The 24,070-nt window shown below is 46.7% G+C and overlaps 1 protein-coding gene across 4 annotated transcripts in view; it reads right to left on the bottom strand.

Moving 5' to 3' along the window:
• Window positions 1-24,070, bottom strand: part of BIN1 (bridging integrator 1) — a 54,855-nt gene that overhangs the window by 18,273 nt on the left and 12,512 nt on the right. For 2 of the 4 annotated variants that reach the window (XM_019470936.1, XM_019470935.1), the window contains exons 5-10: window positions 22,291-22,398; window positions 13,570-13,655; window positions 11,629-11,704; window positions 9,542-9,624; window positions 6,696-6,746; window positions 1,135-1,285 (exon numbers count right to left, since the gene is read on the bottom strand). In XM_019470936.1, coding sequence (XP_019326481.1) covers window positions 1,135-1,285; window positions 6,696-6,746; window positions 9,542-9,624; window positions 11,629-11,704; window positions 13,570-13,655; window positions 22,291-22,398 — 555 coding nt within the window. The remainder of the gene's footprint in view (window positions 1-1,134; window positions 1,286-6,695; window positions 6,747-9,541; window positions 9,625-11,628; window positions 11,705-13,569; window positions 13,656-22,290; window positions 22,399-24,070) is intronic. The other 2 variants (XM_019470937.1, XM_019470938.1) reach the window with 1 other exon arrangement.

Below are 24,070 nucleotides of genomic sequence, written 5' to 3'. Positions count from 1 at the left end.
ATCCATGTATCTCACAGGGATGGAAAAGACCCTTTTGCCAATGTACAAACATCCCCTTTTTGTCCCTAGATAATCCTGAAAATCAAAAATGCAGTGGAGGGAAAAATATTGAGACGCTATCCAGAAACAGGAGACAGCCTGCACCACAGGCCTGGATTTGGAATCACCCTGCTACATATGACAACAGCAAGAAAGTTCTGGGTTACACCCATCTCTTTTCAGAAGCAATAGGTTTTCTCTTACCAGTTTGGCCAGAACCCCTCTCAGCTTTAATTCTTCCTGGAAGACTCCTCCCTGGTGTCCCACTTACTGAAATGCAAGGATTGGCACCAGACATAAATTTGTCCTAGTTACTACTTTTCCCTACTAAGCTTTTCCCCCACTCAGCAATAGAGGGATGGGAAGAGGAAGTAAATGTTTTATTTTCCTTAAATCCCAAAGTAAAACATATCACGATATGCTGAGTAGCAGGAGCTACATCTGCTGTTTTAAACATGCTGGGTATCTCCTGTGTAAGGAAAGGACTAACAAAGGCCAGATGGAAGGTATCAGACTCCATATAATGGACAGTCTTTTTCCTGGTACCCACCTAATTTCTTCATAGCATAAGAATATAATGCCTTTATTTTTAGCATAATATTTTATCTTGGGATTAAAGTAAAACATAATGCAAAGTACAGATGTTCACCTTATCAATATTAATATCAATACTGAACTTTTTTCTTTGAACCTTCCTCAGTTATGGAAGTTCTTGAGAAGAAACTGGACCATTGAATTCCACAGGTTAATTCAAATGTAAAGAACAAACTTCCTTGCCTAGCTACAACTCCATCCTCCCTGGATCTTCTTGGCCATCCTACTGGACAGCAAAATGCATTACTGGCCTTCCCCCTGTAGAGGCATTCAGAGACAGCTTAGTTCTTCCCTATATGATATAGACATGACCAATGAGCAACTTGCATTCTCAGGAACCTCTCAGGAACCAGTGAAGGAGAACAACAGTCACGTCATATTCTCTGTGCTCAGTAGCAGAAGGAGGTCCAAAAAAGCAACTGATGGATGTCTTTGACTCACGGAGATTGTGCCATCAGCGGTCATACTGCAGAGACACGGTCAATGTCATGGGGACACTACCTGAGATGGTGACTTTGGGATGCTTGCCCCAGGCGCTTCCAAAGTGGACGGTTCCAGCTCATGGTTGACAGTCTTGGTCTCAGGGCTGGTGATGGGAGATCCATCTGGTGGAGGCGAGGGGCTTTTATTTGCTTTCGCTGGGGTGCTGTCACTGAAGGAAGTGGAGAGAGAAAGAGAGAGAGAGGGAAAGAGAAAGAAAGAGAAGAGAAGTCTGAGCCAGGCCTAGGAGGAGTTGTGCTAACCAGCACAGATCAGTGGCCTCCATTATCTCTTTGCTTCGCTGCCCAGATACATGATGAAGACATTTGAAGCCTTTACAAGCTTCCGAGAAGCATCTTTGCCGAGTCACTTGCAGTCCAACACACTGCAGCAGCATTACTGTGCAGCAGGCTACTCAGTAAATTCCTACTGCATGGATATACTTTGCCTCAGACACAGAAAAACAAAACCAAAAAACCAACCAGGCATCCTTAATTCTGCTAGATTCTAACGTAAGTGCCTGACATTAAAGTCATAGTCTTTTAATACTGGGGAAGCAGATAGGGGAAGGAGTTCTGTGCAGCTCATTTAGTTTTAAATTCTACAGATAAGAATTTTTCTGCATGGTGGTGTACTGACACCTGCATGAGTTATGACTAATAGATTTGCAACACCTGAACTAAGGCTGTAATCATAGAATATCATATTCCTCTATGTGGTACAAACTGTCTAAGGTGGAAGAGGGGCACAGTAGCCAGAGGTTTCACAGATTATTCCAGACAGCAAAGAAACAGTGAAATTCTGGCTACTAATAAAGATTTCTCTATTATGGAAAGTCTCCCCAGCCTTGTTTTCAATGACGAACCCCTTCTGCTCTTGCCTTTCCAGTTGGTCCTTATTCCAGGACTGTTTCTGACACACAGTCAAGAGGGATTCTTCAGGGAATTAAGATGCAAGGAGCATATGCCAATGGCATTTGTTGGTTCATAACTTGGCCAGATTTGGACAGATTTTTCAAAGGAATGGCAAGAGGCACATGCCTTTCCCTAAGGGCATGCCCTGGCCAAGTGTCAAGTCTGTGCTTCAAAGTATGGAATCATGAGAGATTTAGTAAAAAGTTGGTTACCAGAGAATTTCAACAGGGATAAAGGTAAAACCATTTTCCCAGCCTAATTCTCAGGAACAGCTAATTATCTTGGCTGAAATTCAGCTCCCCAGAAAGCAACTAATCAATTTATCTTAAGTCATGCAGAAGCACAGACACTGGTAGGGGATATTTCAGCAGAAGTGGTTACAGTTTGGCAAAACTATACACAGCTGAAAACAGAGTATTACAGAATATTGCAAAAGGGCTGTGCAACGTCATCTACAGGGAGTGGTATTTGCCTCCACTTATAAAGTTGCAGTTCATGTGAAGTTAAAGGCCTTGGGAGAAGGCTGAAAGGAACAGATCCTTTCCTACAACTTGAGACTATAAATCCTGGCACAGAGCCAGGACTAGAGCAATGCAGACCTGATTCTGCAGGGACATCAAGTCTGTTATGTATTTCTTTGCTCTGTCCCAAGAGAGCCCAGAGCTCCAGACATGTACATCCACTCACACTTGGATGCCTGAGGTGTGGTGGTCATTGGCTAACATGCATGATGGCCTCATTCCTAAACACTCACAAGTAGGAGGACAGCAAGAGGAGGAAGGGAGAGCAAGGCATTTCAACAAATCTCCCCTTCCAAGCAAGCATCTCCCCCTGCTAAGCATTCCAGCTTTCAAGCTCCCCATTCCATTCCCTCTTCATTCACTTCGCCCTCACCCATTCCCCCCACCTTCTCCCCATATCCACACCCCACACGCACATTTCCCCACAAAGCGCTTGTTCTCAGGTCCGCATGCAGGTCGGATGTTTCTGATGACACTGATGCCAGCAGCACACCAACATGATGCAACAAACCCAATGATGTTCTCTGCCAGCAGCTCTCAACCAGGGGCACGCACACCAAGGGAAAAAGAGGGAAAGGAAGAGGAAAAAGGGAAGAGTAGGGACTAAAGAACATGTACGCCAGCCCCTGTAGCTCTTCAGTTTGACTAGACATGCCTACAGTGTCCTTCTTCAGAGGTCCCCAGAAATCACTTCGAAACGGTGGGTTGTGTGAAGAATTCTGCAAAATTGACAAGGTTGTGCTATAGATCAAAAGAAGCAATGGTTGGATGGCGAAGGTAAGGAAGTCCTGCTCTAAATAGGAGTCACCAGGGAACAGCAGGAAATGACAGAAAATGTCCTCTGATGCTATTGGGGAAAACCCATTCCATTCCCTCTTCATTCACTTCGCCCTCACCCATTCCCCCCACCTTCTCCCCATATCCACACCCCACACGCACATTTCCCCACAAAGCGCTTGTTCTCAGGTCCGCATGCAGGTCGGATGTTTCTGATGACACTGATGCCAGCAGCACACCAACATGATGCAACAAACCCAATGATGTTCTCTGCCAGCAGCTCTCAACCAGGGGCACGCACACCAAGGGAAAAAGAGGGAAAGGAAGAGGAAAAAGGGAAGAGTAGGGACTAAAGAACATGTACGCCAGCCCCTGTAGCTCTTCAGTTTGACTAGACATGCCTACAGTGTCCTTCTTCAGAGGTCCCCAGAAATCACTTCGAAACGGTGGGTTGTGTGAAGAATTCTGCAAAATTGACAAGGTTGTGCTATAGATCAAAAGAAGCAATGGTTGGATGGCGAAGGTAAGGAAGTCCTGCTCTAAATAGGAGTCACCAGGGAACAGCAGGAAATGACAGAAAATGTCCTCTGATGCTAGCGTTGGGGAAAAAAAATATATGTTACCTTCCCTAGAGTTGAAAGCACTTTGGAGAAGATGGGGGACACAGTGATCTACAGGTAGACTGCCAGGACTCCTCAAATGCCCAGACTACACTGGGAATATTGGGACTACTGGCTATCAGCTGGCCTACCAACACAAGGGTAGACTTTTCCTTCTAGGGACCTGAAGAGGTCATTTCTCCCAGTGAGAAAGGAGTTCAGGCTTATTTTCTAAAGGCCATGAAACAGCTTTTTAGTGCCTTATTTCTGGTGCCTGGCAGCAACTTAATTTGAGATATATTGGTAAAAGGTTCCAACGTGAGAGACAGTCCAGTTTCTTCCCCTCATCCTACAAGGGCTGAGAGGTCCCTGCACTAAAGCCTTCATTAAGTCACTACTATTTACAGCTTGTTTGATGTGTTGGCTGATCCCCCTAGGAAAATGCCAGTGCTAATTTTGGCTGAGCCTTTTCCAGCCCCCCAAGTGGCACCTTCATTCCTGCACTTGTTGCTTTGCACGCATTTAGCCAGCACAACCAGCGTCAAGCGAGCTTGTCACCAGGATCCTCTGTCCTTCACGGGTCCCCGGGGAGCACACACTGCCCACACAGAGAAAAGTCCTGTCTCCAAACTGACTGCTTGCCTCAGGAAATACAGGGAAAAGCAAGAGCATGGGGACTGTCCCCACTGACCAAACATGAGTACCACAGTAAGAGCAAGTCAAAACAACAAGGTCATTGCTCTCTCTTTTTCCTTCCCATGAGCAATTGGGAAGTGATGCCAAATCCAGGAATATCAGGCAGGGAAGGGAAGGGGGTGTCAACTTTCTTCTGCAAATAGAGAGCTGGGAACAGGGTCTAATGCAGTTACTGCAGCTGAAGGGAAAGACAAAATCCCCCAGCCTCTTTTAGTGCTGCTGAGCTCCCAGACCCCTCATGAGGCTGCCTCATCTGTTCTGGAAGAGCAGAGTAACATCTGCAGATGGGGTTCCCATGTGCTTGTAACAATCCTACGTTACAGGATGAAACCTACTTTCCAGTATGGCAAAAACAGACCAGTCACCTCCTGCCAAGTTCTAAAGTTAAAAAGAAAAAAGGTTGGCATCTCAGCTAAAGCTCAGACAGGGCCTTTTAGCCAGAAGTAATTTATTTTTTAGCACCAAAGCAGGCTGGAGAATTATTTAAAAAAACAAAAAACAAAAAAAACCAAACCCAACCCACAAAAAAAACAAACCACAGGGGGCAGGAGAAGGGAGTAAAAAGCACCTACATACCCCAAACATACGGTGGCACAAATGTACATTCTTGCTGCAGATCAAAGAGTGACCGAGTCCCAGACCCTCCTTCCCTGTACCATGGGTTGCACATTTCTCTGTGACCCCAGCAGCTGCTCTGACAGCAGAAACCCCCAGCACAGCCCAGGTCAGGCACCTTAACTGCTGGGCCAGCTGGACTTTATCAGGGCAGAGCAGGAGGATGTTGTGGCTAGAGGTCATCAAGATGAGATTTACTAGCTCTCCCTCTGCTGTAGCAGCCATCCATTCTCAGTGACTGGAAATATTAGATCTCCTGCCTGGTGCGGGTGCAACACTGGTCCAACCAAGGACCAGAGACAGACATCCAGAGAAGTACTCCCGTAAATCCTCCTTTTCCTACAATACAAAACCTCAGAATAGTAACAACACAAGACATTCCTTCACTACTTTTCATTTGAGGATATAAAATCAAGATTTGCCCATCAGCTTCCCTGTGAAATTACCATTTTCCACCCTCCAACCTCCCACTTTACAAAGGATGCATAGCAGAGACAAAGAGAAGGGTTGTATGACTTGCCCTAGTCAGTGGGAAGCCAGGATCAGAAAAGCAAGGATCCCAATCCACCAGCACTTGCTTTTATTGCTGGCACGACATCATCTTGAAAATTATAATTATTTTTTTTCTTCCTATAAGGACACCATGGAGGGAGTACCAACACAAAGTCTAAGAAAGACAAAAATTAGAGGAAGTTTCCATGCCATTACGCAGCAATTCCCACTTCTCTCCAGAACATGTTCTTGTCAGAGTCCTTGACCTTGGCTATGGTAACTCTAGGCATTGTAGCAATCCAGTTATTCAATGCCATCACTGTCTTAAAAGGCAAGATGCTGACATTAGCCTTTATACGAGACAACAGGCTTCCTTTTCCTTCAGCCCTGCCCAAAATTTTAAATGGATGGAGCAAGATAGTGAGCATCCTCAAGAACACAGCAAGTAAGGAGCAAAGCTGGAAGTGTCCTTCTCCCACCACATCATCCTCCCAACTGCAACAGGTAGATAGGACAGGACTTCTGAGTGTGAAAGACCTGCCTCATGGTCCTCCCTGGCCAGTCAGGGAATGAGAATGCAGCATTTCAGACCTGTTCAAAAGGACAAGACCCACCAGGTAAAACTAGAAGTTGTTAATCACCAAAAATGACCATATTTCCCATGGAAAACCCAGCACTGCACTTCTAGTCACAAAAAAACAACTGAACAGACAATGCCTGAGCTTTCACGCTGCCTTCTTAGATAGGAAAAGAAGCAAGGATTCAAACCAGGCACACAAGCAGTTAATGGGATTATCCAGACACAGAGAGATCTCAGCAGGACCCAGCAGGCCATGAACACATTGTATCATGCAAAGGACCCCTCTCCCATCACAGGGTTAACACGTGCCAGGCTGTTAGAGTCCAGCAACAGCCTCTCCAGTTTTAGGAACTAAATCAAACACGTATTGAAATGCTGCTCTCCGTACCGGTACCTGCTCATCTTTTTCCTCAGCCTGGCGAACAGTTTAGTTTTCTTTCTGTTGAGGATGGCACGCAAATCATTTCCGTTACAGGATGGCACAGTCAAACCAGGGAGGAAAAGTTAAGCTTCCGAGCACCCATTCACTTGGTGCCACAAAACTCACTGTAATCAAGATGACAAGATCTCCTCTCTCTCCCTCTCTCTCCCACACACACAGATACACACACAAACACACACATACACGCTTCCCTTGGTTCCTAGAAAGGTATGGCCTGGTTTGGAGAGGGTAGGAGAGGGCTTTTTGTGCCTGTCAAAGATCTACATACATGTGAGCAAACTAGCAAACAAAGATCTACATACATGTGAGCAAACTAGCGTTTTCCCTGCTCTTTGGAATAGGGGGCCAGGGTGCACACGGAGAAGAAGAAAAAGGAAACCGTATAGACCAGCAGAGAACTGTAAATGTCCTTTTTTCACAGGTAATCACAGCTCCTCATTCTCCCCTGTAAATGTTGGTACACAAGAAACAAGCTCCCCATTTTCCTTTACTTATGCGATCTGTGTGCAGTCTTATAGATGGAACCTAGTCAGCAGCTTTCCTACTACATCTTTTTCCAGTTTGTCCAATTGTACTGGGATAACGCTACAGATCTCCTAGGACTTCTAGGCATCCGAGCCCTGAACGTTCAAACTCTTTCAGAAACGAATCCCAAACATATGTCTGAGGTTCCCAGAAATATATCAACTGCTCTGTGCTACTGTGCTACACAGCCAGCATCAGATTCATCAGCCACAGTAATAGTTCTGTAGGGCCTTGCACGAATGCCATAATGATGTACACAGATAATTACCTCTCTTCTCACACCTCCTCATTCATTTCCTGCCATTGTATTCATCTCTAATCCCCTCCCCAGTAGAGAAGGGTTAGGGAAGCATCTGCTCCTACTGCAGACCACAATAAGCAATCAGATCAGTGAGGGCTATTTCCTCCTGCACACTCTCCCTCCAGCCCTGCACCACAATGAGAGGCCAGATGTGCAGGAGAGACAGAAGTGCCTCACAGCATTTCCTGGTCACTGCAAAAGCTATTTACTACCCTGGCAAACCTACATCCTCCTACAACACCCTGCTCCACTGTGCTCAGGAGGAAGCGTCGCTCTGGGGCAGGTCTAGCATCTCAGCCGAGATGCAGGGAGTAAGTGATGAAGCAGCAGCACTCAGATTGCTACCCGCACAGGGACCTCTGTGTTTACACTCGCTTTCAGTTTTTAGGGCCATGTGGTCTTGTAGCCAGCCAAAGAACACAGAACTGCAGCTGAGACACCCATTACAGCCCCAGATGAAACGAGCAGTTTGTGGGGGCGGAAGACGTGAGGACAGGTAATTTATTCACTGGAAGCTCTTTCAGGCCAGAAACTTCATGCCACAACAACAATGAACATATCTGGGCCAGGCTGTCACTACAGCCTGAAATCACTTCCTTGAGGAAGAAAGGAAGGAGGAGGAAGGAGCTGGACAAAGCAATGGCTACAGCCTTCATCTGTCCTGTTACCTCATTCTCTTCCAAGGACCCTGGAGGATGCTGCTATCAGAGACAACACGGCACGTGGCAGCAAGAGGATGGGCACCACAGCCTCCTCACAAGGCTTCAGTCTTGTTGGGTTGTGATGATCAACTGACACCACGTGCTAACTTGGGAAGAAGGTATTATTTTCACAAGAAGCGTTCCTACTAGCCTCTTGGAAATTTGGTGTTAGCAATCCAAAATTCAGGGGCCAAATTCAACTCAAACGTCCTCTTTCTTTAGAGCTGGCAAACACCACACACATTGCTGGAACAAGACATGCAAGTCGTCTATGCACGACTGCAACAGGAGGTTAAACTGGGAGGAGAGACAAGGGAGCACAGAGGTCTCATCAGCTGATCTAGCCCTTCTGAATCAATGCACTCAGACCGCAGCTTGCCCTTACTTCATGCTGACTTCACCTCCTCCCTCCACCAATACACCAACTGAGGACTTGGGCTGTGCTCCTGCTCACCCGGCACGTGGGATTAGCAGCAGCTGGAAGCCAGAGCCGGACACTGTTTCATCACTCACGCATTTGGATGGGAGCCAGACAGCCTCATCCAGAGGCCGACCTCTCCCTCCCCTCTCAGTGCTAGAGAATGTGCAGACTTGCACTTAACCATACAGGACTGCACCCAGCTGAGGAAAGAAAACTAAAGGCCTGGAGGACACTCACTCCTTGCATACATGCAGATTGGAAGTGCCCTGAGATCAGGGGGCCTCATATTAGTGAGGCTGCAACTACTTCCACAACACACACAGAGGAAACACACCCCAGCTGGGTACACAGGAGGGGCATAAGGCTTTGGCAAACAGGTGGTTCCAAGTTTGGAGGGCCAAAGAGGAGGCTGGGGAAACAAATGGGCTCTTGGTGCTGAAGCTCACAAGCTGCAGGTACGTGGTGGAAGCTTTTGAGGGAAAGAACAGGACAGGTGCTGGGCAACTGGACCCAGAAGGAAGGGCAGCTCAGTATTACATGTCAGTGCATGGAATCTGACTTCAGAAAAAGCAGAGCTGAGAGTCAGTTGCCTAAATATCAGCACCTACTGAAAGTTTAGGCCTCCAGATGCTATTCTAGAAAGGTAAGAGGTATTGCATTGTGTCACCCAGCCCCAAGTGCAATCTTGGACATGCTCTCGGGAGTCTCAGGAGGGCACTGGCTGGCTATATGCAGGTAGTCAAATCACTCCCCAACTGACAACATGGAGGTTTCAATACCCCTGGTAGACATCCCTGTCCCTCCCCCCCTGCTGAGGGAACAACACTACTCCCACAGTACTGACCTGGGCTGTGCTTTAACAGGGAAGGCATTGCCTGAGTACTGCTTGTCTAGACCCAGCAGGACATCATGGAGGTTTTGGTTCAACTGCAAAATACAAAAACAAAAGAAAGAAAAAGCATGAGAAAAGAGCCCAAGTGCCAGAAGAGAGTCTGGGCTGGCCTGCACAGGCTGACCAAACACAGGCTTGTGCCCAGACATGTGCACATACTCAGCTATCCCAAGAAAGGATAGCCCTACATCTGTTTCCACTCCTCCGTGGGGTATGAAATGCTAGAGCACTCAAACTGTTGAAGAGCTGCTGGCATCTCATGGGAATGCTCTGTCTCCCTTACACATCATCCTCTTCGCTTCTCTACCACCTGCCCCCACCAGTGTGCTGCCAGGTACCACTGCAGAAGCAGGCAGAGCGTTTACCTAAGGGTCTATGTGCTAGAACTGAAGCTTATAAATCTTGGGATATGGCCATTTCAACTGTGGAGCCCAAAGGCAGCTGGACTTCCAGTCAACAACAAGCCTTGACTTCATGGGCTGCCTGGACCATCTAGGTTTGGGCAGGACCTGGAAATCTTTGCAGAAATGCAATATTAGGGGTTAAACTCTCCCTGGCATCGAAGGCTGCAATATTCACTCCAGACACTCCTATTCTGAAACAGCCAATTCATAAACAAGATGAGATGCCAGATTTATCATTGGTAGGAGGAGGGATCCAATGCAATCAATGTTGGAAGCATCGTGCCAGCAACACCAGCAGTTAATTGGATGCTACAGCAGTAATAAGAAACAGACGGTTCTTACGGAACAAAGCAAAAGCCCTGCTCTCAAACAAAACTCCTCAGGAAAGAAAAATCCAAGACATGATACAAGAAGAGAATTCCTGTCTAACAACCATCTTGCCCATGTTTTGCTGAATGTAAGTTAACAGCAACAAACTGATAATTATAACAATCCTCCCTATTCTTAACAATCAGTTCATCCCTTAGTAGAGAAGAGCAGGCTATTAATTGGAAAGGTCCCCATGAAATGTCAGCAGGGCTCAAAATTGATGCATTACACCAAGGCAGAGGGCCCCTGACTGCTGGGAATTGAAGGACTATAATGTTGCTTGTTGCTTAGCAGCTGTCTTGTTGTCAGGATGACATTGGGGAGGAAAGGGAATACAAGAGTTTTCCAGCTGGGCTCTCAGTTGCTCATTGAGATTAGTGCAACATTTACAGAGGGTGTGCAACTCTTAGGAGCAGCATACAGACCTAAGGAATTCAAGACTTCTCTAGCTTTTAACTGAAAGAACAAGAACATATTTGTAAATGAAGGTGGCAATGGGGGGCTTTCCCACAGATGGCAATGGGGGGCTTTCCCACAGACTGTTCCTGAGGTCTCTGCTGGGCACTGGCACACAGCACCAGGATCCAGCCTGCCACCACCAGGTTACAACACCGCTTACTGCTGTGATTCCCAACTCGTGGCCAACTGGTAGCCCATGCAAGGGCCATGCTAAGCACTCAGATGTCTTCTTCTGGGTCACAGGACAGGAAAGAAGCCAAAGCAGAGAGGTACTGCTGGGAAGTGCCTTCTTGAGGGACCAGAGTGAGACAGGTCTCAGTCTTCAGCCAACTTGCAGATTGGCAGATTCCCTGCTGTTTTCATCCCCACAGCTAGATAGATGAGGGTTCAGAGCAACTTGCTGCCAGGCAGCAGAGGCGGCAGCAAATAGATACCAGGTTGAGAGTGCCCAGGTTATAGGTTACAGATCCATAATGTAGACGAACTAAAAAAGGTAGCAAGAGATAGGCTTGAAAGTGGCTTCCCTTCCTGCTGTGGATCTGCAAATGAGCCCTGCCAAGTAACACAAACTCCCCGCTGCTGCATGGCCCTGTGGCCTCTTCCCTGCGCTCCATCCCTTTACATTACTATCTCAGACAGCTTTTCTCCCAAGCAGCTCAGAAAAAACTAAGCGTTAACATTTTCTGTTAACATACTCTGTTTTCTCCAGCTGTTTTTTTTCAGGGTTTTGTGTTTGTTTTTGTTTTTTTTTTTTAAATACCAGTGAGGAGAGGGCTTATTAGTAGGATAAGCTGTTAGTTGCCTTACCTTGCTCATTTCTTTATGGAAGTTCTCTTCTAGGCCTGCTATACTCTGGAATGTGTTGACATAGAAACCAACACGACTGCCAAATGAAAAATGAGACAGAAAAACTTAATGGACACAATGCTCTCCCAAAAACTTTCAATTCTGCCCCTTCTGCTACCTCCCACCCACTATTCCCATTCAAACTCAACTCTGTCAGGTCTGGTAGATGCTGGAAGAGAAGGGCGGCAGAGAAGCATGAAGGGGATGATGGAACAAAGGCCAGGTATGGGGCAAACATGTCTAAGATAAGGAGGAGGCCAGGTAGGATAGGATCTGAATTTGTGCTGGCTGAAGGGAGAGGGAGGTGCAGGGTCGGGGGGAAAGAAAGGGAAAAAGGAAAGAAGAAAAAAAAAAAAAAAAAAAGAGAGCCAGTGGTAGGGTGATGGAAAGGAAAAGGATAGAGGCTGTGACACAGATGGAGCGTGGGGAGAGCTGGGGGAATTGGCAGGACAGATATTAATTCACTTTGAAGTCCCTCAGCACCAGGGGAAGCAAAAAAGCATGAACTGTTTGTTTCAGGGCAGAAGAGTAAGAAAGCACAGGATAGGCACAGAGAGCAACAGGAAAGCAAAAGGATCAGCTGCATAGCAGGAGCCTGCGAACAACCTGTGGCACCTTAAAATCCCAGCAGCTGCCTGCCGCCCTCCTTCCTCTAGCCAGCCTGCCAGCTGCCAACAGAGAGTACTGTACCAGCACCCAGCTGGAGGAGCAACAGCAGGAGGGAGATGCTCTCCAAGGCCAGCAGCATCACCGTTCCGCACATGGAACCACCCAGATGCCTGTATCCCTCCCAGCTCCTTCCTCAGCCAGGCCTGCAAGCTGCTTTGAGCAGAGTCCTGACCCAGGCTGGGAGGAAAGTGGAGTGAAGGCAGACATCAGCACCTTTGCTTTCTGTCCACTCTCTCCATCCCCCCCAGACCAGCATTGCCAACCCAGATGTGATTATTGCATTTAAAAATAAGAAACTTGGACACTCCTAGGAGGATTTTGCCTGCTTTCCACTGTGCCCTCCCCATACATCAGCTTCTGCTGCCCTCCAGTTCATCCTCCAAGCTAAATCTTGATCTGTTTCTTTCTCCTCCCTTTTCATCACCATAATCACTGGTATGGCAAATCCATGGTCTCTCAGGTCTTCCTAGTCTCTCAGCCCATTTTCCTCTGCCCAGGCTATGTTTTGTTAAATAGAGCACAACAGGACAGTTATAACCACTAGTTCCTCACTGGGTCCTGTGTCACATAGCCAGGAGCATGTTTAGGGGCAAGAGAAGGCAGCCACACCAGGATCCTTCCCCTGTCTTTGTTCACCCAACTGCCCAAACCTGAAAGTGGCATGCAAAGCAGAGTAACCTGTCCTCTCATCCTCCCTCTTGTGTTAAACCTGCTGCTTCACCAGGTGCTCATAAGTTTGCATGGCGAGACACAGTGATCAAGGCATCACCTCTTGGCTCCTTCCAAGTCCAGTGACTGTATAAATCCCTCTGACATCTCATCTTTCCTTAATCACTCAACTGACATACCCACTCAGCTGCAGATGTTCCTTCCAGCCAGCCAGCTCCACACCCAAAATCTTAGTGACCCAGCCTGCTCTATCTGCTGTCCACAGCAGAAGCTGGGCCATTGCCCAGGAAAGTTGGGCAGAGTTGGTGGGGCAAAGGGATTAATCAGACAAAGCATAGAAACACAGTTTCTCTTTGTGGTAAAATTGAGTTTTTCATGAGGATCATGAAGCAAAGCACAGAAAGCCCAGGGTGAACCTGGCTGGGGGGAATCTTAGAACAGACTCTCTGAGATGATCCAGAAAACAAGAGCAGACACCCAGCCCAAGCTAAGGAGAACAGTGATACAAGAGCTTGGGTCTTCGCTTCCTTCCAACCAGCCCTTGCGAAAACTTCCAGCACTCACCTATTCCATAGTGAGGGCAGCTCCTCCTGCAGATCAACGTTCATCTCTTCAAACACCTTCTGAGCCTTTACTAACTCCTCTTCAGCCTTAATAACAGAGAAGGGAGATTGTCAGCTCCAGCGCAGACAAGTACCCTGCAGTGCTGGGACAACTATGACTCTTTTGACTTCCTTGGGAGACCAGGCAAAATTCTGGCATGGGGTAATTCCCGTCCCAAATGAGTCTCCCAGGAACCAGGGTTGATTCAAAATGACCTGAAGCCCCTTCAGCTTGCAAGTGTTACTCTCAGGTTTTCTCTCAATAGATTTCCCAGTTTGGACACTCAGTAAATCAAACATCCACTAATGTGTTTTAAGTTCTGTAAGTTTCCCTGGCTTCAAAAACTGAATGGAGCTGGTCAGGCAGTTCAGCCTCCAGCTTGGATACAGATGAAGATAATAGTGGCCCCTGCCCCTTGCCAGGTCTCTGAAAGAGTTGAAATCCATCCCAAATGGCATTGAAGAAGAGTCCTCCCTCATGGGGACTCTCTCCGCTCAGGTAAGGTCATGCCAAAGCCCCATCTCTTCTGGGGAAGGGAGGAGGTCTGCATCCTTGGCTGATACAGCTCTCTCACAAAGCTGACCGGGGAAGCAAGGAAGGGTATGCAAAGCATGAGTTGTGCCAGCAGGAGGCCAGGCTGGAGTGCTTGAGCAGCAGGTCTTGGTTTCAGCGGTCTCACATACTCTCATCGGTGAGGATCTAATACAAGAGCAATCCCTGGCTGGCTGTCGGCCACCAACACCAAAGGAAATATGCCTCATACAGGACCTCTTTCTCCCAGTTGAGAGCTTAAATTTGACCTGTTCATTTGACCTAGACGCTGACAGACTCCAACACTGATACATGAATTCTACCGGGTTTCAGTGACAAAAAGGGTGATCCTGGTTTCTGTTGCTGACAGCAGACACCAGCAACAAGCACATTCCCCTTCCCATATTTGTCCTAGGTGACCTCTTCCTCTTTTCAGTGCCTTGACTTAAAACTCAAAGCTTACTAATTGAAGTGTTTCTATTCTGTAATTTGCAACAGCGCAGCATTCTCCCATAACCCTGTGCACTGGTATGCAGGATGGCAAATCCCTGCATGAGCAACTTGATGACACATCTTAACAGAAAGGTCAGTACAAGTGCCTACTTATATGTGTGACAACAGCAGGAATGTCACAACGCCACAGGGCTCTGCAAAGAGCCCACAAGCCACTGGGGAACTGGATCTCTCTATGAGCCTGCAGTCAGATTCCTACCCCTTCTACAAAACGAAGTTTTATCTTCTTTGTGCCAGCTTAATTAAAGAAATCCAGCTTACTACTCCTTAGCAACAGGTATATGCAAAGATAGGATTGATGGGAGAAAGGATTTAAAAATATTTTGCAGTTCAGAGTCCTGCTCCTGACAGTGTGGTGTAGGATCCTTACACTCTCCATTTCTCTCCTGATTTATGAGCAACCAGCAGAAGCTCCTACTTTCCAGCTAGCTCCACCTTTCAGAGGGTTGCTCATTGCTGCCAAAGGCAAGGCCAAAACTTTGTACTCAAGATTAGAAGAGAAAGTTTCCCCCAAAAAGGACACAACTAGGAGGTATTCAAAAGTTAAGCAGACCTTGTGAGGAACACGCAGGGGGAGAAGGGGCCATGATGCTTCCACCCAGAAACCCCTGTATTTCAGTGCTACACTCACTGAAAAACCCAACATTTCAAGAGAGTTTGCACAAACAAAGCCCATTTAAACAGAGACACAGTTTATGCTGGATCACAGACAATGATCACAAAGACTCGTTCTGCCTTAAAATCCCTCTATGAATGAATGTTTCTAATGTAACCATATTAAAGGGGGGAAAAAAAACCCCAGTCCATCCTTTGGCTTTATCTTACTCTAATTTCCAAACTAGACTGGAACCAGAATCAACCCAAGAGATGGGATAGCTGGGAGATGAGGCACCACTGAATGCTGTTAGTTTTTCAGATATGGTGAAAATTAATAACAGTCTTTCCCTCTCTCGTTTACCTGTTCAGAAGGTCAAAGAACCTAGAAAGCAATGTGTGAATATTGTGACATCCCGAGGCAAAAGCAAAATCAGCAACAGGCAACGTTCACTCTAGAGTAGCTGTAGGAATCAGGGACCCATCTAGTGCCTGTGGCTTAGCTAGTGCCCTCAGTCCCAGGTATAGCATTGAATTAATTCTTCACTCCTTTGTCAGCCCAGGAATCTTCTCACCAGTAAGATTTATTTTGCTTGGAAGCAGGGGTCCTGACACTGGATAGCCCTGACTGCTTCCAGCTGGAGCCGAAGACAGACATCAATTTGGTCATAAGCCCTGCTAGAAGAAAAGCCAGCTCATGAGTACAGTGGGGAAAGGAGGGAAAAAAAAATAGGTTTCGGGGGCAGAGCCCACTGCTACTGTATCTGTGCACTTTCTATTTCAGCTGTCATCCTTGCCAACCTGATAGAGAACTGAGGCAGAAGGACGTAATGCCCAGGTCCATGAAATGTGATCTCAGAAAATTCTTCCTCTCTTCTCCCTACCTGAAAGGGAGAAGGTTTGAGCAGGAGCTGGACAACACAAATGCTTTCCTGACCTTCCCCCTAGCCACAGCTCAGCGTGCCAAGCACAACCAGTTCAGCTGTGACAGGGAGGCAGTTATTCCCCCATTACATTTCCTACCATCGTGCATCCCAGCACTCATGAGTGTCTGGCAATATCCAGGCTAGTGCTTTCAGGCAATCTGGTGACCATTTCTCTTCAAACACTATGCTGTGAACTGTGGTAATTATGCACTGTTCAGTAAATATTTTAGACATCTATGAGGCAGGGGTAAGGAGGAGAGCTGGGCACCTCAGCCCAGGCCAAAGCCCCCATCAGTCCCTGCCAGACCTGCCTCTCAGAAGGGCAGCATGGCCCAGGACTCAACTTGCCGGCTTTCTCCTTGTCCTGGTTCCAGCTGGGATAGAGTTAATTTTCCTCCTAGTAGCTGGTACAGTGCTGTGTTTTGGATTTAGCATGAGAATAACGTGATAACAGACTGATGTTTTAGTTGTTGCTAAGCAGTGTTTATACTAAGTCAAGGACTTTTCAGCTTCCCCTACTCTGCCAGTGAGGAGGTGCACAAGAAGCTGGGAGGGGGCACAGCCAGGACAGCTGACCCAAACTGCCCAAAGGGATATTCCACACCATATGACATCATGCTCAGTGTATCAGCTGGGGGGAGTTGGCCGGGGGCAGCAATCACTGCTCCGGGACTGGCTGGGCATTGGTCGGTGGGTGGTGAGCGGTTGCATCAGTTGTTTTTCCTGGGTTTTGTCCCTCTCTCTTTTTTGTTGTTTTCCTTTTCATTACAATTTTTTTATTATTTCAATTATTAAACTGTTCTTATCTCAACCCACGAGTTTTCTTACTTTTGCCCTTCCAATTCTGTCCTCCATCCCACCGAGGGCGCGGGGGCTGGGGGGACGTGAGCGAGCGGCTGTGTGGTGCTTGGTTGCCAACTGGGCTTAAACAACGACACTCCTACAGACAGAGATGTCATTCTGTTATCACAGCAGCACCAAGGATGTTGCTTTTTAGTCTGTATTCAGCATTTCGGGGGAGCTTAGCAAAAAGGCAAGAATTTGCTGTTCTAAGCCATTTTTCCTTTTGTTTCAAAAAGTGCAGTCACCAAAATTTGTAACTGAGAGCGTGCGATAGCAACCCCCCCAGGAGACTTTACAGAAAGCCCCCACTGTATTGTTTTTGTTAGTATCTGCTAAAGGCCTAAAAAGCCAGCAGTTTGCACACTGGAGGAACGGACTTGGTTTTACAGTAGAAATAATAGGTCTTGCTGACCCCATTTTTGCTTGGAGGTTGTAAAATTATCAGGCAAGAAAAAACAGCAACACAGCTGCTGGTAAGGGGAAGGACTTTTTTTTTTTAGGCTTAACATTGTGAAGGTCTTCAATAAATGCAGTGTCATCAGCCTTCCCGCTTTTATCAAGAGCTTAACGAGATTTAGGGTTGTCAATAACACCTTCAGTCTTGAAGGCATGCAAATATAAAACCTGAAGCCTTTTTTTTTTTTTTCCCCTGCCTGCTTGTGTTTGTGAAGAAAAGCTGGAAAACCTACAGGTTCAGAATACAAACTATCTTCTTTATTGAGTTTCTTTTGTTAGTCCCCAATGAAATTAAAATAAAAACCAAACACAAAGACTCGCACAAGTAGAAACAAAAAATTAAGGTTGGCAATAGTATTGTTTAGTTCAAGAATGAAAGAGGAAAAACTTAAAGGAGGACTTAACTTGATTTGAAAATACCTGCGGTGACTGAAAATACTAATGTCACTTAGCAGGAGGTTAACACCCCCACAACACAGAGGGTGAAAGGATTACATACCCTCTTGTCACCTGCTTTAGGGCAAAGTCACCCAGTACAGTGAAATTATCGATTGACTCTTGGTAGCCTGTCTAAGATCAGAGTGTAATGGATGAAGGAGCACTCGTAAGTACCGTTTCTCTAGGCAATCTGTGGGCAGTGGTATTACTCCCAGTCACAGCAGTCAGTCTGAGAAGAGGAAAAATGCCCAAGAGCCAATTTATTTATTTGTGGCTTGAGAAACTTCCCATATCTGCTTTCTAGTCCTCCAAAACAGACCAGTCAAGAACCACAACCATGCAGATTGTTCCCAGCACGGCAGAGGCACAGGAAAAGCCCCCGGCAGCCTGCCAAATGTCCTTCTCCCTTCAATCAAGAATGAATACATATTTCCTCCCTTTGCTATGCATCTTAAGCAGGGCTGCTAACAGCTGTTCTTTCCCCAGGCTTTATTGATGTGGTAATCTAGTCTTCTCCCTGATCTGCAGTTGTAAATGACTGTGGAAAAACTCAGGTGCTTTATAAGGTGAGAGCAAGTTAGTGTTTTTAAACTGCAATTCATTCACTGACAAGGAATGTGAAAACGTAGGAGCATTTGAATGAGAACAGATGAGCTCACCAGGAACCTGTAAGCAGGTAACTGGTGCTCTCCCAGTCTGGGTAATGATTTACTATCCCTTGCCCATTGAAAGCATTTTCTTCTCACTGACTGTTTTCTGTCAGCTCCCTCTTATCCCTTTAGGAGCTCCAAGGTAAATACCAAGGGAGATTTCATCAGGAAGCCACACTTCTCCTATGCAAGTAGGATTGAAATCCTTAGTCCCTGCAGTTTCTCTGAGCTGCTCTCACGTCCTTCAAGACGCTATAACCTAAATGTTCGGCCAAGTTCTGCAACCATGACCTCAACCTGGAGCTGTTCAAATGTATTACACGGGGTGCAAATTCCCTGGTCTGGGCCCACCTCTTCTCCTATGCAGACTGAACTTCCATACACCTGGGAACAGCTCATTTAGACCAGAAGGGCCAGGACAGTGCCCATTTTGGAAACTTGGATTTTACTATGGGAGAATGTTGCAATTTAACTCAGCAGCCATAGAAACTGCTTTTGAAGCAATGTGTTTTTTTCTGGCTGTACTCAACAGCAGAAATGCAGAAGCCAATTTTTCCAATGTTTTCCTCTTTTTTCTTTCTTGAAACATCAACAATAAAAATTGACTGCTTCTCTTAGAAGAAAAATAAAGGAATAATTGGAGGAACTACACTACATCGCCCTCTGCCTTGGCATTATTCCATAGCCTTTCTTCATCCTCATTTCATTTTAGGGTGAGAAAACAATAGCCCAGTATTAACACACCTGATTAGAAATCAATAGGGTAGGCACAGATTCATTCATTGGTCAGCAACTTCCACGTGTCCACTGTGGCTCAGGAACATGAAGGACACACTTAACAGAGGGGACTAGAGTGAACGTTGCCTAGAGATTAGTCGCATGGTACAATCTAGAGCCCAAAATAGCGCATGCAGGGTTAGAGCCAGGTAGATCAGCAGTCACCTGATTTCGGAGCAGATTAGTTTGCGCAACGAGGTGAGCTTGTAGCTTCCCTTGACACCACTGAGGCGCAGCTTTCTCAAGCAGCGAAACAGGCTGGGGGGAGGGAGCATGTTTGAGTGAAAAGAGAAAAAATAAACAGAGAACAAGAGAGACACAAACATATATCTTTTAGGATAAAAAAATTAAAATCACAACAGAGAGTGTATTTAGAGGCTGGGCCAAACCAGTATCACCAAGGTGAGAGAAAAAACAAACATCCTGGACCGATCAGTTATGAATCCTTTGAAGCATGCCAAGTTTAGCAGTAATTAATGCTCCAGTGTGGGTTGGGATACTGCAGACCAGCCAGGCAGCTGCAAAGAGCAACAGATATAGATGTTAGTGACCTAGCACACAGACAACCCTACTCCAAGTCATGGCTGTGAAGTGAGAGCTCCTTAAAGAGAGGTCAGGATTAATCAACCACCGTAATTATTTGCATGCAACAGCTGAAAGTCCACAGTGCTTTATTTTAATGGCGGGTTGTGAGTTTAGCAATAAGTGGCAGGAGTCCTGAGTGGGAAAAGAACATCCATATATTAGAGAAGGAAAAAACAGACCATATAGCTCCAAAAAGTATTTGCATTGCTGTTTGTATTACTATACCATGAAACATCAATCAAGTCAGTTCCCATTTGTATGCTGCGTCATAAACAAGATTTCTCTTTCCTAGGGGCCTGTCATCATATTCCAAAGTACCTTACACCGGAACAACCCTACTTCAAAAGGTACACAAGCAAAATCGCAGTCACAGGAACAGAGAGGTGAACTTCCTACATCAGCCTGGCGCATGCTGAGCCCTGGCTGCTGTCCGTAGACCTGCAGAGCTGCGTGACTGCAAGTGTGGGATCACAGGCTGGGCTGTGAAACCTGCCCATTTGGGAACAGCATACATACATAACTTTTGGGGACCCACTGCTCCCATCTTTACAGGACCAGGACAGTGCGATGTGTCACATATTATCCCGTGCATGAGCTTACGGCCTAAAGCACAGAGGGTGGAAAGATCTGATCCGGTGCACATTTTTGGCTAACAAGAGGAGTCCAATCACGTACTAAGAGACACTTGCACAGGCTAAATCAGGAACAGAGCACCAACTCCTAAATCTCAACATTTCACTCTTCAAACTGCACTGTTCTTCATACTTTAACAAAAGAGCAACAAACGATGCCTTGTTAATAATGTCTTACGTGAGCATTTGGGGCAACATGAGCGAGTGCAGCAATGACAAAAGTCAGCCTCTGGTGCAAATCACCAGGTACTAACCTGAGTAGATGAATTCCTACAAAAAACATTTCCACTGCAGCAAAGATCCCCGAGGCACACACCAATAATACTACCACGGCCCCAGGGAAATTCTGCTCTTACCCCCAAACACAGTGAAGTACTGCTTTGAACAGAAGGAACAACCCGCTGGGCCTCGTGCCTTGCATACAGAACCAAGACTTGCTTTGCCACACAAATGATGCAATGACACCTGAGCCATCAATCTCTCTCCCCTTTGTCTGTCAAGGTTAATCACAGTGCATGCACTGGGTGAGTAGATGACTGATGACTTGCAGCTTAAAAATAAAAGTACTGTCAGTCGGCCATTAAATGCAGATCTTTCGCTCGGGGGAGAGATGCATCTTTATTTCTTCCATGCAGAAGAAACACTAACGTCTCTCACAGAGCCCATATTTCCCCCTACCAGGAATAACTCTAAGCAAAGGACGACAAGTCTTCTCAGCCTGGTTAACAGATACAGATCCAGGCTCTTTCTTTCCTGCACTGCTTCTAACCTGAAGAGTCCTGATGTGCCATGGCCCACATTCAAGAGAATTAAAGATGTCTCCCCAGCCCTGAACTATTCTGTTGCGTCAAGACCTGTCCTGTGGAGTGGAGCACGTAGATTCAAATCCACTCAGGGTACAGGAGTAATCCACAGCTTATTTTCTAGGCAGGTATTCAAACCATGTGCCTCCTCTAATACAAGGTTAGCACTATCACCTTTCTTCAGCTACATTTAAAAGAAAATCTGAATCTTATTTTAATGACATTTATTTTAATTAAAAAAAAAAAAATCCTGCACTTGCCTGTTGGGCATGCTCTGCGGTTAACCCTAGATCAAGCTGTTCACAGGCATGAAAGAAACCACACCCTGACAAGAGAAAACTCTTTGTTTTCCTGCTTTCAGCCATATTTATTGTCCAGTAATTGTGACCAATAGACAACAGAACACAGTCATCAAGTGTGCATAGGGTGCATTTCCACCAATGAACTTGTAATTCACACTCCTAAGGGTCTCTGTCTTAGAATATCAGAGGACTTCACAAATACAACCAACCTCAAGCGACACTCAAACACTTACTCTCACCACTGCTATAAGATGGGAAGACAGAGCCTCAAGAAGCAGACTGGCAAATTTTGCTGAGGCACTGCAAGGCTTTGCTTCCCCCAGAGGTACACGAGCTTTCCTGACAGAGGTTACTGGTCCTGCAGCATCTGAGGAAATGCACGCCTAGGCCTTGGCCACCAAGAGATGCTCACTGATGATGGCAAGTCTGAACCAACACAACAGAGACCACCCTGCTTTCTAGAACTAAACAAATGAGAAGGAAATACCTAGCCAAACTTCACCAGTTCACGACACCACTCTGAACAAAACACACCCAATGAAGAGGTAGAGGCACACTTAAAAACTGCTCAGTAGGCAAATGCAGACCTGATGAAATTAAAGGATGGCTGCACATCCTTCTGCTTGCTTTACCTTTGCGATTTTGGTTTCATCCTTCTTCTTTGCAGTTTGCAGGGCTTCAAAATGGTGTCTGGCACTGTCGTAATCCACAAGCTTCCTTCCTCGCTTTGCTATACGAGACTAAGAAAGATGGAGAGAAGAGTTGTAACAATCTTCCCCAGCAACCAAAACCCCAAAGCCTCTCAAGGAAGACCCCCCTCCTCTTCACCCAATTTCCAGAGCATCCCATGCTCTGCCCACACAAAGACACTCACTGGATACTCCACACAGGCTGCCCAGAGAGGTGGCCCTGGGAGCCACCTGTGACAACCACCATTCTACAGGGAGCTCCTCAGGAGGAGTGCAGACCCAGCCAGGGAAAGCAAAGGGATCCAACCAACTACAGGCCCCACTTCTGGATAGCATTAATGTTTTCAGAACTGTAGCACCAGCGCTTCCTAAGCCTCCCCATGTGCCCACATCCTACGGGCAACTGCTTCATCATTTTCAGGGCCTCCTGAGGGCTGCAGCCAGACTAACTAACCAGCTCACAGTCCTAGATCATGTGGAAGCTCAAAAGATTAAGTTCAACAAAAGAACACATTTCTCTTACCAGCACATCAAAAGCACTCATCCACATGCTCAGGATACGCCTAGGACAGCATTTTGGACCTTGCAACAGGAGGTCCAGACAGAATTGACTGCAGCCACAGGCAGTCGTCCATTGTAACTAGCTATTAAGCAAGAGAAGTGTGAGGGAAAACCAGTAGCACTGTGTCACTAATAGGCAAGACATATTGAAGCCATAGCAAACGCGAGGAGGGAGCCAACTGTGTACCAGACTCGTGTTCAGGAATGGAGTCCTGACAGGTCCATAGGTGAGAATCTAGAACAGACAGTCAGGCCTGTGGCCTGATGATCCTCCATTACCCCTCTTCATCTGAGGTGCCTCAGGCTCTCTCCCCCAGCATAGATTCACCTCGGCAAGGCTCAGGCCCACTGGATTAAGAACCATGCATCCCCCTTAGACCCTCACCCCCACGCTCTCTACAAACACCCCAGGCTATCTGGGTTGGAGCACAGGTCTTCCCAGCCTGACTCTAGTACCACCCCAGCTTGGAGAGCCCGGTCCAGTGTCAGTAATCAGCAGTCTAGAGACAGGCTGCAGAACTGGAGTGAAAAGGCATGGCAAGGAGCCAGGAGGGTTTCTAATTAACCACAGCACCCAGGGGAATTGAAAGTCCAAGATGAAGAATCAGCATTGAGATTTACTTGCAAAAGCAAAATCCCCCACTCCACTGCACTTGGCGGGGAGATGCGGTCTCCTCTCCCTAGGCTCCCGCAGATAAGCTGCAAAACCGCACTCAGGGCTGATCTTTCTGCCAGACCAGCTGGGACCAGTTCACATGTCTCCTACACATGCTCCTCTGCACTTTCAGCAAATGCTGGTGCAGCTCTGCGTGAGTCACAGCGGATCTGCAGGATCTCAGCCACACGCACACCCAAACTGATTTCAAACCACTCAGCTCACTCCAAGAGAGGAATCACGAAGAAGCTGAGCCACCTCGCAGTCGAGGTCACTAGAAGACACCTCCCCAACATCACGCTGCCAGCCAGACATGGAGACAGGATGTCAGAGGGGGCTTCCAGCAGTACGACAATCTCTGAGATGCTAGTTAATGCATCTTACACACACACCAGGTATGGATTTATCTGGCCATGTGTTTTAAGAGACAGGATTTTTCCCCCAGGTCAGACTGGTAGAGATAGCTGGAGTTTTGCCCACCTCTGTGACATGGCAAACAGCCACTCC

Source organism: Aptenodytes forsteri, unplaced genomic scaffold (genome assembly GCF_000699145.1).
Source record: "Aptenodytes forsteri isolate BGI_AS27 unplaced genomic scaffold, ASM69914v1 Scaffold255, whole genome shotgun sequence".
Classification (NCBI taxonomy): domain Eukaryota; kingdom Metazoa; phylum Chordata; class Aves; order Sphenisciformes; family Spheniscidae; genus Aptenodytes; species Aptenodytes forsteri.
The sequence above is the reverse complement of the archived record's forward strand: the minus strand, read 5'-3'. Positions and strand labels throughout refer to the sequence as shown.